Raw genomic sequence first — 16,027 nt, 5'->3', positions numbered from 1 at the left:
GGAACAATCTCTGTGCGTAAGGGTCAAGGCCGTAAAACCATACTGGATGCCCGTGATCTCCGGGCCCTTAAACGACACTGCACCACAAACAGGAATGCTACTGTAAAGGAAATCACAGAATGGGCTCAGGAATACTTCCAGAAACCATTGTCAGTGAACACAATCCACAGTGCCATCCGCCGTTGCCAGCTGAAACACTACAGTGCAAAGAAGAAGCCATTTCTAAGCAAGATCCACAAGCTCAGGCGTTTTTACTGGGCCAGGGATCATTTAAAATGGAGTGTGGCAAAATGGAAGACTGTTCTGTGGTCAGACGAGTTGCGATTCGAAGTTCTTTTTGGAAATCTGGGACGCCATGTCATCCGGACCAAAGAGGACAAGGACAACCCAAGTTGTTATCAATGCTCAGTTCAGAAGCCTGCATCTCTGATGGTATGGGGTTGCATGAGTGCGTGTGGCATGGGCAGCTTGCATGTCTGGAAAGGCACCATCAATGCAGAAAAATATATTCAGGTTCTAGAACAACATATGCTCCCATCCAGACATCATCTCTTTCAGGGAAAACCCTGCATTTTTCAACAAGATAATGCCAGACCACATTCTGCATCAATCACAACATCATGACTGCGTAGGAGAAGGATCCGGGTACTGAAATGGCCAGTCTGCAGTCCAGATCTTTTACCTATAGAGAACATTTGGCGCATGATAAAGAGGAAGGTGCAACAAAGAAGGCCCAAGATGATTGAACAGTTAGAGGCCTGTATTAGACAAGAATGGGAGAGCATTCCTATTTCTAAACTTGAGAAACTGGTCTCCTCGGTCCCCAGACGTCTGTTGAGTGTTGTAAGAAGAAGGGGAGATGCCACACAGTGGTGAAAATGCCCTTGTCCCAACTTTTTGGGGATTTGTTGACACCATGAAATTCTGATTCAACATATTTTTCCCTTAAAATGGTACATTTTCTCAGTTTAAACTTTTGTTCCGTGATTTATGTTCTATTCTGAATAAAATATTAGAAGTTGGCACCTCCACATCATTGCATTCAGTTTTTATTCACGATTTGTATAGTGTCCCAACTTTTTTGGAATCCGGTTTGTACTCCACCAGTTGTCTGGAATATACTACCTCAGTGAGTCAAGTAATTTCCCAACACTCACAGCTTTATGTATGTCTTAAAACACATATTTTTAGGGAGGCCTATCACAATTCATAATCTAGCTCTTCTGAATTCTTCTGAAGACATTATTCTGAAGAACCTGATCCCATCATCCAAATCCCCAACACTAGATGCATGTGATATCTGTACACATGAATTTAGATCTGTAAATTAATAGACACTTGCTAGTGATTGGTACATGCAGCAGTGACTAGACCATTGTACAAGACAAATAGTTTTTACTCCCCCCCCCCTCAAACACACACACACACACACACACATAACTATTTGTTTATAGATTTTAAGTTATTGTCCTCACTATTAATATCTGACTTGATTGGTTTGTCACTCTGTAATGTTTGACTTTGTACTTGTACCCTTTGAATTACATGTTAATATGTTAGTTTCTAGTTGGTACTAGTACCTAGTATATTGCTAGTACAAATATGGAAGAATCTCAAACAATATGAACACAATATTAAGAAGATTTAAAATGCAAATGGGAATCAAAACAATCCAGAGAAGTCCTATTTATATGTTGGTTAAGAGCTATAAATAACTGATATATATATATATATATATATATATATATATATATATAGAAACCAAAAAGAGGGTCCCAGCAGCACAAGACCAGGAATACAGGTGCAGGTCCTCTCAGCCGCAGGCTCAGACGGCTATAGGTAAATAAATATCCAAAGGATGAGGCAGCACTCCAAGTAAAAGATCCACCTTTTTCACTTTACTTGGAGTGCTGCCTCATCCTTTGGATATATATATATATATATATATATATATATATATATATATATCTGCTAGCATCATTCCTGCACTGTAGCTTATTGGTTCCTCAGCAGCTTTCTGTTATTCCCACAAAAGTGAAAGAAGGATTCTAGGAGTTATAATTTCAGAACAGCTGGAATGCCAGAGGTTGCTGATCCCTGGTCTAAGGGAAGCTTCTACTGATAGAACCTGACTACAGAGGAGACCAATTGTAGTCAGGATCCACCAGTTGACAAAAAGATTCTGTATATCAGCAATAAAGACACACAGGGATGAAACAAGATTATGGAATTAAAATAGGTCATTGAAATATATTATATAGTAATATACTAGTAAAATAGCAAAATGACACGGTGTCTTACACTACAGGATGGTGGCAGGCATTGGTCACCATTGATATACCACCACTGTGGCTAAATATTGGCTGCTATGATTATTTGGCACTGGCTAAGATCGGTGAGATTAAAGGAATCTGATTACGGAGTACTGGAAGGAGACATGAACATCATATTTAAAATTCCCAAAAAAATCTGACCATGTATTGAGCTACATAAAAATCAGAACAAACTTTCTGGCTTAAGGTTGTTTGCAACTCAGTGTCACAATGGAGTCACAGTAGCATTATTCACAACGTAAGAGAAACCACTGAAACATTCATAAACTAATGTAGAAGCAAAATGGGCTAAAAAAAATAAAATAAATATGTAATGGGTCTGAACAGTCACTAAACATGAATAAGAATTTTGTAATCATCCGCTAGGAAGTGTTACAAAGGAGAATGTTGCAATCCATTGAATTACAGATCGTACTGTACACTGAGTGTTGTAGTTATTATAATGATTCTCTTACTATAATAGACAAATTCAAACCCTAAAAATGGTAAAGCACTAGGATGAAAATAAAATACACTCTTCAATTGAATCTAAACTTTCCATTGCCATATAGTTAAAGTAATTTTGTGTTTGAGTATCTCTTGATCGGCGCCATAATAAACGGCTAAAGTTAAATTCCACAGGATGTTGATAATGACGAACAGGACAAAACCCAGTGAAAGTAGCTTAGATTGCAAAGCTGTTAAAGTCAGGCATGTGTTCTATCATTTTGTTTTCAATTTCATTCTATGTAGATTATTTCATAAATCTGCTGCATTGGTGTGTGGGATTTCTTTAGTTTCTACATTTTAGAGAGAAGGCTGAAAACCAAATATATATTAACGGACAATTGCAACTGAAATGAATGTCTCTTGTACATTAAAATGTAGAATCACCACCATCAAACCAGTCCAATTGCCTGGGAAGGCTACCCCTATATTCCCTTGATACACTTCAACATTTATGATAAATCAGTGTTTTAAACAATATATAAATTAGGTACTAAGTAGGGATGAGCGAACTCGAACTGTATAGTTCGGGTTCATACCGAATTTTGGGGTGTCCGTGACACAGACCCGAACCCGGACATTTTCGTAAAAGTCCGGGTTCGGGTTCGGTGTTCGTCGCTTTCTTGGCGCTTTTGTGACGCTTTCTTGGCGCTTTTTAAAAGGCTGCAAAGCAGCCAATCAACAAGCGTCATACTACTTGCCCCAAGAGGCCGTCACAGCCATGCCTACTATTGGCATGGCTGTGATTGGCCAGAGCACCATGTGACCCAGCCTCTATTTAAGCTGGAGTCACATAGCGCCGCCCGTCACTCTGCTCTGATTAGCGTAGGAAGAGGTTGCGGCTGCGACAGTAGGGCGAGATTAGGCAGATTAACTCCTCCAAAGGACTTGATTAATCGATCGATCTGCAGCTGTGCATCATTGAGCTGCTGAAATTCAATTGCTCACTGTTTTTAGGCTGCCCAGACCGTTTGTCAGTCACTTTTTTCAGGGGTGATCGGCGGCCATTTTGTGTCTTGTGCGGTGCTGCGACCAAGTGCATCCAAGCTGCGACCAAGTGCATTTAACCCTCAATGGTGTGGTTGTTTTTTGGCTAAAGCCAACATCAGGGTGAAGCTGTCACACCAAGTGCATTTAACCAGCAATAGTCTGTTTATTTTTTGGCCATATACTACATCAGGGGCAAGCTGCGCCTGTCACCAAGTGCATTTAACCCTCAATGGTGTGGTTGTTTTTTGGCTAAAGCCTACATCAGGGTGAAGCTGTCACACCAAGTGCATTTAACCAGCAATAGTCTGTTAATTTTTTGGCCATATACTAAATCAGGGGCAAGCTGCGCCCGTCACCAAGTGCATTTAACCCTCAGTAGTGTGGTTGGTCAAGCTGTCACACCAAGTGCATTTAACCAGCAATAGTCTGTTCATTTTTTGGCCATATACTACATCAGGGGCAAGCTGCGCCCGTCACCAAGTCCATTTAACCCTCAGTAGTGTGGTTGTTTTTTGGCTAAAGCCTACATCAGGGTGAAGCTGTCACACCAAGTGCATTTAACCAGCAATAGTCTGTTCATTTTTTGGCCATATACTACATCAGGGGCAAGCTGCGTTCGTCACCAAGTGCATTTAACCCTCAGTAGTGTGGTTGGTCAAGCTGTCACACCAAGTGCATTTAACCAGCAATAGTGTGGTTATTTTTTGGCCATATCCCAGTCTAATTCTGTCACTAAATCCATACCGGTCACCCAGCGCCTAAATACTAGGCCTCAAATTTATATCCCGCTAAATCTGTCGTTACCGCTGTACTGTTGTGGCTGGGCAAGTTATTTAGTGTCCGTCAAAGCACATTTTTTGTTCAGGGTTGAAATACAATTCCCAATTTAGCAATTTCATAATTTAGTGGTTTCTGCTATATCAGAGCTATTTGAAATCTATCCCTAAAAGGGTATATAATATTCAAGGTGCACATAGGGTCATTCAGAATAACTTCACACACACGCTACTGTGCATTTCCAAGTCTAATTCTGTTAGTAAATCCATACCGGTCACCCAGCGCCTAAATACTAGGCCTCAAATTTATATCCAGCTAAATCTGTCGTTACCGCTGTCCTGTTGTGGATGGGCAAGTTATTTAGTGTCCGTCAAAGCACATTTTTTGTTCTGGGTTGAAATACAATTCCCAATTTAGCAATTTCATAATTTAGTGGTTTCTGCTATATCAGAGCTATTTGAAATCTATCCCTAAAAGGGTATATAATATTCAAGGTGCACATAGGGTCATTCAGAATAACTTCACACACACGCTACTGTGCATTTCCAAGTCTAATTCTGTCACTAAATCCATACCGGTCACCCAGCGCCTAAATACTAGGCCCCAAATTTATATCCCGCTAAATCTGTCGTTACCGCTGTCCTGTTGTGGATGGGCAAGTTATTTAGTGTCTGTCAAAGCACATTTTTTGTTCAGGGTTGAAATACAATTCCCAATTTAGCAATTTCATAATTTAGTGGTTTCTGCTATATCAGAGCTATTTGAAATCTATCCCTAAAAGGGTATATAATATTCAAGGTGCACATAGGGTCATTCAGAATAACTTCACACACACGCTACTGTGCATTTCCAAGTCTAATTCTGTCACTAAATCCATACCGGTCACCCCGCGCCTAAATACTAGGCCTCAAATTTATATCCCGCTAAATCTGTCGTTACCGCTGTCCTGTTGTGGATGGGCAAGTTATTTAGTGTCCGTCAAAGCACATTTTTTGTTCTGGGTTGAAATACAATTCCCAATTTAGCAATTTCATAATTTAGTGGTTTCTGCTATATCAGAGCTATTTGAAATCTATCCCTAAAAGGGTATATAATATTCAAGGTGCACATAGGGTCATTCAGAATAACTTCACACACACGCTACTGTGCATTTCCAAGTCTAATTCTGTCACTAAATCCATACCGGTCACCCAGCGCCTAAATACTAAGCCTCAAATTGATATTCAGCTGAATTTGAATACAATACATTGGGCCAAATAATATTTTTGTTGTTGTGGTGAACCATAACAATGAGGAAAACATCTAGTAAGGGACGCGGACGTGGACATGGTCGTGGTGGTGTTAGTGGACCCTCTGGTGCACATCCACACGTCCTAGTGTACCAACTACCTCAGGTCCCAGTAGCCGCCAGAATTTACAGCGATATATGGTGGGGCCCAATGCCGTTCTAAGGATGGTAAGGCCTGAGCAGGTACAGGCATTAGTCAATTGGGTGGCCGACAGTGGATCCAGCACGTTCACATTATCTCCCACCCAGTCTTCTGCAGAAAGCGCACAGATGGCGCCTGAAAACCAACCCCATCAGTCTGTCACATCACCCCCATGCATATCAGGGAAACTGTCTGAGCCTCAAGTTATGCAGCAGTCTCTTATGCTGTTTGAAGACTCTGCTGGCAGGGTTTCCCAAGGGCATCCACCTAGCCCTTCCCCAGTGGTGGAAGACATAGACTGCACTGACGCACAACCACTTATGTTTCCTGATGATGAGGACATGGGAATACCACCTCAGCTTGTCTCTGATGATGATGAAACACAGGTGCCAACTGCTGCGTCTTTCTGCAGTGTGCAGACTGAACAGGAGGTCAGGGATCAAGACTGGGTGGAAGACGATGCAGGGGACGATGAGGTCCTAGACCCCACATGGAATGAAGGTCGTGCCACTGACTTTCACAGTTCGGAGGAAGAGGCAGTGGTGAGACCGAGCCAACAGCGTAGCAAAAGAGGGAGCAGTGGGCAAAAGCAGAACACCCGCCGCCAAGAGACTCCGCCTGCTACTGACCGCCGCCATCTGGGACCGAGCACCCCAAAGGCAGCTTCAAGGAGTTCCCTGGCATGGCACTTCTTCAAACAATGTGCTGACGACAAGACCCGAGTGGTTTGCACGCTGTGCCATCAGAGCCTGAAGTGAGGCATTAACGTACTGAACCTGAGCACAACCTGCATGACCAGGCACCTGCATGCAAAGCATGAACTGCAGTGGAGTAAACACCTTAAAACCAAGGAAGTCACTCAGGCTCCCCCTGCTACCTCTTCTGCTGCTGCCGCCTCGGCCTCTTCTGCTGCTGCCGCCTCGGCCTCTTCCTCCGCCTCTGGAGGAACGTTGGCACCTGCCGCCCAGCAAACAGGGGATGTACCACCAACACCACCACCACCTCCGTCACCAATCGTCTCAACCATGTCACACGCCAGCGTTCAGCTCTCCATCTCACAAACATTTGAGAGAAAGCGTAAATTCCCATCTAGCCACCCTCGATCCCTGGCCCTTAATGCCAGCATTTCTAAACTACTGGCCTATGAAATGCTGTCATTTAGGCTGGTGGACACAGACAGCTTCATACAGCTCATGTCGCTTGCTGTCCCACAGTATGTTGTTCCCAGCCGCCACTACTTCTCCAAGAGAGCCGTGCCTTCCCTGCACAACCAAGTATCCGATAAAATCAAATGTGCACTGCGCAACGCCATCTGTAGCAAGGTCCACCTAACCACAGATACGTGGACTAGTAAGCACGGCCAGGGACGCTATATCTCCCTAACTTCACACTGAGTAAATGTAGTGGCAGCTGGGCCCCAGGCGGAGAGCTGTTTGGCGCACGTCCTTCCGCCGCCAAGGATCACAGGGCAACATTCTTTGCCTCCTGTTGCCACCTCCTCCTTCTCGGCTTCCTCCTCCTCTTCTTCCACCTGCTCATCCAGTCAGCCACACACCTTCACCACCAACTTCAGCACAGCCCGGGGTAAACGTCAGCAGGCCATTCTGAAACTCATATGTTTGGGGGACAGGCCCCACACCGCACAGGAGTTGTGGCGGGGTATAGAACAACAGACCGACGAATGGTTGCTGCCGGTGAGCCTCAAGCCCGGCCTGGTGGTGTGTGATAATGGGCGAAATCTCGTTGCAGCTCTGGGACTAGCCAATTTGACGCACATCCCTTGCTTGGCGCATGTGCTGAATTTGGTGGTGCAGAAGTTCATTCACAACTACCCCGACATGTCAGAGCTGCTGCATAAAGTGCGGGCCGTCTGTTCGCGCTTCCGGCATTCACATCCTGCTGCTGCTCGCCTGTCTGCGCTACAGCGTAACTTCGGCCTTCCCGCTCACCGCCTCATATGCGACGTGCCCACCAGGTGGAACTCCACCTTGCACATGCTGGACAGACTGTGCGAGCAGCAGCAGGCCATAGTGGAGTTTCAGCTGCAGCACGCATGGGTCAGTCGCACTACAGAACAGCACCACTTCATCACCAATGACTGGGCCTCCATGCGAGACCTGTGTGCCCTGTTGCGCTGTTTCGAGTACTCCACCAACATGGCCAGTGGCGATGACGCCGTTATCAGCGTTACAATACCACTTCTATGTCTCCTTGAGAAAACACTTAGGGCGATGATGGAAGAGGAGGTGGCCCAGGAGGAGGAGGAGGAAGAGGGGTCATTTTTAGCACTTTCAGGCCAGTCTCTTCGAAGTGACTCAGAGGGAGGTTTTTGGCAACAGCAGAGGCCAGGTACAAATGTGGCCAGCCAGGGCCCACTACTGGAGGACAAGGAGGACGAGGAGGAGGTGGAGGAGGATGAGGATGAAGCATGGTCACAGCGGGGTGGCACCCAACGCAGCTCGGGTCCATCACTGGTGCGTGGCTGGGGGGAAAGGCAGGACGACGACGATACGCCTCCCACAGAGGACAGTTTGTCCTTACCCCTGGGCAGCCTGGCACACATGAGCGACTACATGCTGCAGTGCCTGCGCAACGACAGCAGAGTTGCCCACATTTTAACCTGTGCGGACTACTGGGTTGCCACCCTGCTGGATCCACGCTACAAAGACAATGTGCCCACCTTACTTCCTGCACTGGAGCGTGATAGGAAGATGCGCGAGTACAAGCGCACGTTGGTAGACGCGCTACTGAGAGCATTCCCAAATGTCACAGGGGAACAAGTGGAAGCCCAAGGCCAAGGCAGAGGAGGAGCAAGAGGTCGCCAAGGCAGCTGTGTCACGGCCAGCTCCTCTGAGGGCAGGGTTAGCATGGCAGAGATGTGGAAAAGTTTTGTCAACACGCCACAGCTAACTGCACCACCACCTGATACGCAAAGTGTTAGCAGGAGGCAACATTTCACTAACATGGTGGAACAGTACGTGTGCACACCCCTCCACGTACTGACTGATGGTTTGGCCCCATTCAACTTCTGGGTCTCTAAATTGTCCACGTGGCCAGAGCTAGCCTTTTATGCCTTGGAGGTGCTGGCCTGCCCGGCGGCCAGCGTTTTGTCTGAACGTGTATTCAGCACGGCAGGGGGCGTCATTACAGACAAACGCAGCCGCCTGTCTACAGCCAATGTGGACAAGCTGACGTTCATAAAAATGAACCAGGCATGGATCCCACAGGATCTGTCCGTCCCTTGTCCAGATTAGACATTAACTACCTCCCCTTAACCATATATTATTGGACTCCAGGGCACTTCCTCATTCAATCCTATTTTTATTTTCATTTTACCATTATATTACGAGGCTACCCAAAGTTGAATGAACCTCTCCGCTGTCTGGGTGCCAGGGCCTAAATATCTGACAATGGAATGTTGCAGTGGTGGCTGACGTGAAGCCTGATTTTCTGCTATGACATGCAGACTGATTCTCTGCTGACACGAAGCCAGATCCTCTGTTACGGGACCTCTCTCCTCTGCCTGGGTGCTGGGCCTAAATATCTGACAATGGACTGTTGCAGTGGTGGCTGACGTGAAGCCTCATTCTCTGCTATGACATGCAGACTAATTCTCTGCTGACATGAAGCCAGATTGTCTGTTACGGGACCTCTCTCCTCTGCCTGGGTGCTGGGCCTAAATATCTGACAATGGACTGTTGCAGTGGTGGCTGACGTGAAGCCTGATTTTCTGCTATGACATGCAGACTGATTCTCTGCTGACATGAAGCCAGATTGTCTGTTACGGGACCTCTCTCCTCTGCCTGGGTGCTGGGCCTAAATTTATGAAAATGGACTCTTACAGTGGTGGGTGACGTGATGCCTGATTCTCTGCTATGACATGAAGACTGATTCTCTGCTGACATGAAGCCAGATTGTCTGTTACTGGACCTCTCTCCTCTGCCTGGGTGCTGGGCCTAAATTTATGAAAATGGACTGTTGCAGTGGTGGGTGACGTGAAGCCTGATTCTCTGCTATGATATGAAGACTGATTCTCTGCTGACATGAAGCCAGATCCTCTGTTACGGGACCTCTCTCCTCTGCCTGGGTGCTGGGCCTAAATATCTGACAATGGACTGTTGCATTGGTGGCTGACGTGAAGCCTGATTCTCTGCTATGACATGCAGACTAATTCTCTGCTGACATGAAGCCAGATTGTCTGTTACGGGACCTCTTTCCTCTGCCTGGGTGCTGGGCCTAAATTTATGTAAATGGACTGTTGCAGTGGTGGGTGACGTGAAGCCTGATTCTCTGCTATGACATGAAGACTGATTCTCTGCTGACATGAAGCCAGATTGTCTGTTACAGGACCTCTCTCCTCTGCCTGGGTGCTGGGCCTAAATTTATGAAAATGGACTCTTACAGTGGTGGGTGACGTGAAGCCTGATTCTCTGCTATGACATGAAGACTGATTCTCTGCTGACATGAAGCCAGATTGTCTGTTACGGGACCTCTCTCCTCTGCCTGGGTGCTGGGCCTAAATTTATGAAAATGGACTGTTGCAGTGGTGGGTGACGTGAAGCCTGATTCTCTGCTATGATATGAAGACTGATTCTCTGCTGACATGAAGCCAGATTGTCTGTTACGGGACCTCTCTCCTCTGCCTGGGTGCTGGGCCTAAATTTATGAAAATGGACTCTTACAGTGGTGGGTGACGTGAAGCCTGATTCTCTGCTATGACATGCAGACTAATTCTCTGCTGACATGAAGCCAGATTGTCTGTTACGGACCTCTCTCCTCTGCCTGGGTGCTGGGCCTAAATTTATGAAAATGGACTGTTGCAGTGGTGGGTGACGTGAAGCCTGATTCTCTGCTATGATATGAAGACTGATTCTCTGCTGACATGAAGCCAGATCCTCTGTTACGGGACCTCTCTCCTCTGCCTGGGTGCTGGGCCTAAATATCTGACAATGGACTGTTGCATTGGTGGCTGACGTGAAGCCTGATTCTCTGCTATGACATGCAGACTAATTCTCTGCTGACATGAAGCCAGATTCTCTGTTACGGGACCTCTCTCCTCTGCCTGGGTGCTGGGCCTAAATATCTGAGAATGGACTGTTCCAGTGGTGGGTGACGGGAAGCCAGATTCTCTGCTATGGGACCTCTCTCCAATTGATTTTGGTTAATTTTTATTTATTTCATTTTTATTTTAATTCATTTCCCTATCCACATTTTTTTTCAGGGGATTTACCTACATGTTGCTGCCTTTTGCAGCCCTCTAGCCCTTTCCTGGGCTGTTTTACAGCTGTTTTAGTGCCGAAAAGTTCGGGTCCCCATTGACTTCAATGGGGTTCGGGTTCGCTAGTCATCTGGTGCACCTTGACCCTGCTTTCTAAGACACCCTCACCCCTACACTAGATTGACATGGCCAGGCCACAGAGTGGGGTGGGTGAGTGTCTTGAAAAGCATAGTGGAGGGGTGAAGATGAAACTGTTGTTTCAGTTTATTTTTAATATAGTGTAGGGGCTGAGACACTAAAACTTTTAATATGCTTTATTAGGGAAAGATGTTTCATTGTACTAGAAAACAGAGTGTAAAGAGTCTTCTTATCAAAGCTCTAACTGAGAAGTACTAAGTAGAGTCTGTCTTCAGTTTTAAGTTCTACTCAGCGCTGAAGCTGGCCTCTTGTCTCTACCCTAGTCCCTGACTATTTACATGTGCCCTAACTCTCTGCTTACCCCCCTGCCTATCTGACTTATTATACACAGGCATCTTCAGCACATAGTAGAAGGCAGAAGATTGAAGTTAGAGCGTTGCTAAAATCTAAAACAAACTCCTTTCACCCTATTTACTAGTATAAATAGACATATTTCCCTAATAAAGCATATTAAACATTCCAGCATGCCCGTACCTGCACTATAATAAAAATAAACTGAAATGACAATTACACTTAAGCCATAATCAACATATTGTTTAAAACACTGACTTTGCCTTAATGCTTAACTGGATTGGGAAACAGGATTTGCCCCTTTGTGTTTGTTCCCTTGCCCTAGAATTTAAAAATAAAAATAAAAACTACTATGGGAATCCATAATGAATGCCTATGAAGTAAGTCAACAGGGAGTGCAAATGTTCCTGTTGCACCTGGGTCCTGATGCTCGTATGAGGGCCCCAGTACTATAATGACACATGATTGTTGGAGGCCTTAGTGCAGATTTTATTTTGGTTCCCGAAAGCTTTAAGTTACACCCATGATGGACCTTCTCTTCCTCTAGCTATAAAATGCCAAATCAATTGAATTTGAAGTGGTTCTATGAGATTAGATGAGGGTCTGGATTTTTTCTGATTTTTTCTGATTTTTTTTTTGAATCTTGTACTTGGACTGTCTGTGGTATTACAGCCCATCTTCATTTAAATGATTGCAAATACTAGATACAGGCCAATGACAAAAATGGCACTGTTTCTGTAAAAAAAAAAAAAAAAATACAATTTTATCTTATATTATGCAGTTCAGAACCATAGAAATAGTAGTCAAGAGCATTTACCTAACCACAGACTAAAACAGTGAATGTATTGTTTCACACACTCACCTAATGAAAGCCAAAGAAATTACGTAGTCTGAATTCACTGTAATTGTCCAGTCGCAGTCCCTGCTGTGTGGATATGGGTGAGGGAAATTTGGAGATAAAATAAAACCAGCAGAACCAGTGAGATTGCCACCACAAGGAGCTGGAAAACAAAAACAAAAAGGGGTTAAGGACTGTAATTGCTCTTTTGCTGTAGATAAGATCTATATTTTTTAAAGGAAATTTCCAATCAGAAAATGACCTTTTATTTAAAGAGGACCTTTCACTAGAATAAAACATCTAAACTAACTATACAGACATGTAGAGCGGAGCCCAGGGATCTCCCTGCACTTACTGTTATACCTGGGCGCCGCTCCGTTCTCCTGGTGTAGCCTCCAGTTTCTTCATAGTTAGGCTCCACCCAGTGGAACCTGCCGGCGTCTCTTTCTCCCATGCTGTAGCTCTGGCCAATCGCAGCGCTCAGCTCATAGCCTGAGAGGCTTTTTTTTCTCTCAGGCTATGAGCTAAGCGCTGCGATTGGCCAGTGCTACAGCATGGGAGAATGAGACGCCGGCAGGTTCAACTGGTTGGAGCCTAACTATGAAGATACTGGAGGCTACACCAGGAGAACGGAGCGGTGCCCAGGTATAACAGTAAGTGCAGGGAGATACATGTCTGTATAGTTAGTTTAGATGTTTTATTCTAGTGAAAGGTCCTCTTTAAATTGTGCTTTTCTGTTTAGTATACAGTATATTTTAAAGAGTTTGTGGTAATGTTATTTTTATATATATATATATATATATATATATATATATATATATAAAAAGTTTTTGCACATGCCACTAAGTTAATAATAGGCGACGATTCTTGGTTTGTACAGATCACTTTACTGCAGTTACTGCTTATCTATACACAAATGTAATATCATTAGAAGCAGGAATAGAAAGACAGATAAGATAGGATCCACCATTCACAATAGCTTATCTATTCTTTCCTTGTACAAAGTCCTCTGCACAGGTCACAGAGCATACCTAGAAAACTCTCATATAGGTCAATGTGGTCCCCTCCTGACCATTGTGTCTATGGACCATAAAGCTATTTTTTTTATGCTTGCTAAATGCTATTAAGATACGCTCAGGCCAAATAGCCTTTCTCATAACCATTTTCATGTTTCTAAACAGATTAGAAAAAAAGGATGTGTGTTGCTATCTGGTAGTAACTGCAGATAAATGTTTGGTGAAACATTTCCATTTCCATTGCCTTAATTACACATACAATTATTTAAAATGTGTTGTTTTTGGCCTTGTTTTATTAAGTAATATAGAGAAGCCTATTTGAAAAATGGCAGTACACATGCCAAAACATGCTGTATTTTGAAAACTAAATGTCAAAAAATGCCACAAAAATCACCAAACGCAAAAATGATGTGTGAATTATGCAATAATTTGTATTGACTTCCAAGCAGTATCCGGCCACAAACTTAACAAAATGACTTAAAAAACAAAACTAAAGACACCAGAGATTACTGAGTGAAAAACACTAAATCCTGCATTCTATAAGGAGGAATACAAATTCTGAAATGAGTTGACAAGATAAAAATAAAGTCACACCTTACCTATACATGACGCAGGACTAGGCTGCCAAAAGAAACGGTTATCCACTTGGATACAAGTAATTCTTTCTTCCCCTTGCAACTCATATCCAGGATCACATTGAAATATAACAGTGTCCCCAGGTTCTCGGCCATCACCATTCCTAGTTCCATTCATTGGTACACCAGGATCTCTACATGCAGTAGCCACTGAACCTGAAATGTAAAAGAGAAGTACATTTTTTGGGCTGATAGTCATTAATAATAGTCAAATAATTATTGTTTAGCACTTAGGTTCAACTTTATTGGTCTCTTTAATAAAAAATAAATAAAAAAAGATTTCTCTATGCTAAGTAGATGTGTGTACAATTTACATTAAAGGAAATAATTAATAAACCCAAGCTGTTTTTGAATAGAGCGTACAAACTGATGAGTGCTATTGACTCATTTGAGTATTAGAGCTGGACAACTTATCCAACTATGGACAAAATGGAAAATCATAATGAATAATAAAGATTAGAATAAATATATCTATAGGTCAAACGGGGAACAATAAACACTTCTCATGCCAGAGTCGCCAGACATTTTAACCCCACACATGGCTGGTGGATGGAAGATCACAGTTCTCTGGTCATATGAAATCTTTATTAACTGAACACTCAATTCTCCCCTTTATTAGGAGTGCACTCCGGTCTATAGGTCAGATACTGATATTACCACATTACCAGTTTTATACTGTGAGCCATAAATGATGATAATTACAACCATAATTACCTATTCATGTACCACCAGACTCCCAAAAATCATGTGCACATCTTCGTGGGTCAATCACAGTTGGAGTCAGGTGACTCCATTAATAGTATCTTGGTAAGGATTTTTTAAAGGGTCGTGGAAGGTCTTTCTGGTGTGCTCAATGGCCAGGAGATAGATGGATAGTCATAACTGGACTCATGGGCCAGTTTAAACTCCTCTTTGTTCTTTTACCACCAGTTAGAGTGATGTTTCTAAATCAGAGTGCCATGGAGTAGACAAAACATTTGAGCCATGATCATGCTATGATAAGGTCATGTAAGAGCAATTCATAATGTGGTATATCTGGCCCAATATTATCCTGCAAATAGTAGTATAAGAACAGGGGCGGACTTGGAACTTATAGTGGCTCTGGAAAAAATACTAAAAGTGGCCCTATTTTGTAGTTGGGTCCAAATTAATGGAAGACAGGGCCAGCAATACCATATTGTGGCACATTATACCACCCCAACAGAGCCAAATACCACAGTCCTTTACAAAATACTGCCCCAGCAGCACAAAATACATCCCGAGAAACTTTCACTGGTCAGTCACCTGGGCATCGGCCCACCGGGATATTTCCCTGTGAGATCTATGGCCAATCCGCCCCTGTATAAGAAGAAGGATATGAAATGTATACAATGTTCATGCAGTGGATTTCATGTGGGTATGATATTATAGCTATACAAGATCGCAATATTTTTGAGTGTCTCCTGCATGGTAAGTCAGGAACCACAGCCTTAATTCCACTTTACAAGGCAATCGGGCAATTATGAGGAAACAGTTTGCTTCTAATAATTGCCTGTTCATCAGCGGATGTGAGAGCTGAGTTTATATGCAGCAATTATCTCCTTTGCATGCTGCTGCAATCACTCAGGCCCATACATTTTTTTTTTTTTCCGGGCAGTAGATTGCCGTTTACACAGATTGATCTGCTGCCCAGAAATGGTGAGTTTTGGGGTCAACATCAATAATGCTTTCACTTGATTAGCATCAGTTGATCTGCTGCACCTTTACACTGGGCAATTATCAGGAATGATAATTGTCAATAATTGTCCGGATTGTTAGCTCATGTAAAGGAACCTT

General features: G+C 43.8%; 1 protein-coding gene across 1 annotated transcript in view; it reads right to left on the bottom strand.

Annotated features, from left to right (window-relative positions):
- The window catches only part of CSMD3 (CUB and Sushi multiple domains 3), a 1,090,172-nt gene that overhangs the window by 511,337 nt on the left and 562,808 nt on the right, over positions 1 to 16,027 (bottom strand). Inside the window, exons 25-26 of the mRNA XM_044293228.1 lie at positions 14,177 to 14,368; positions 12,586 to 12,724 (exon numbers count right to left, since the gene is read on the bottom strand). Of these exons, the coding sequence (XP_044149163.1) occupies positions 12,586 to 12,724; positions 14,177 to 14,368 (331 nt within the window). The remainder of the gene's footprint in view (positions 1 to 12,585; positions 12,725 to 14,176; positions 14,369 to 16,027) is intronic.

The sequence above is a fragment of the Bufo gargarizans genome, chromosome 5 (genome assembly GCF_014858855.1).
Source record: "Bufo gargarizans isolate SCDJY-AF-19 chromosome 5, ASM1485885v1, whole genome shotgun sequence".
NCBI lineage: Eukaryota > Metazoa > Chordata > Amphibia > Anura > Bufonidae > Bufo > Bufo gargarizans.
Note: the sequence above shows the minus strand (reverse complement) of the source record. Positions and strands in the feature narration are given on the sequence as shown.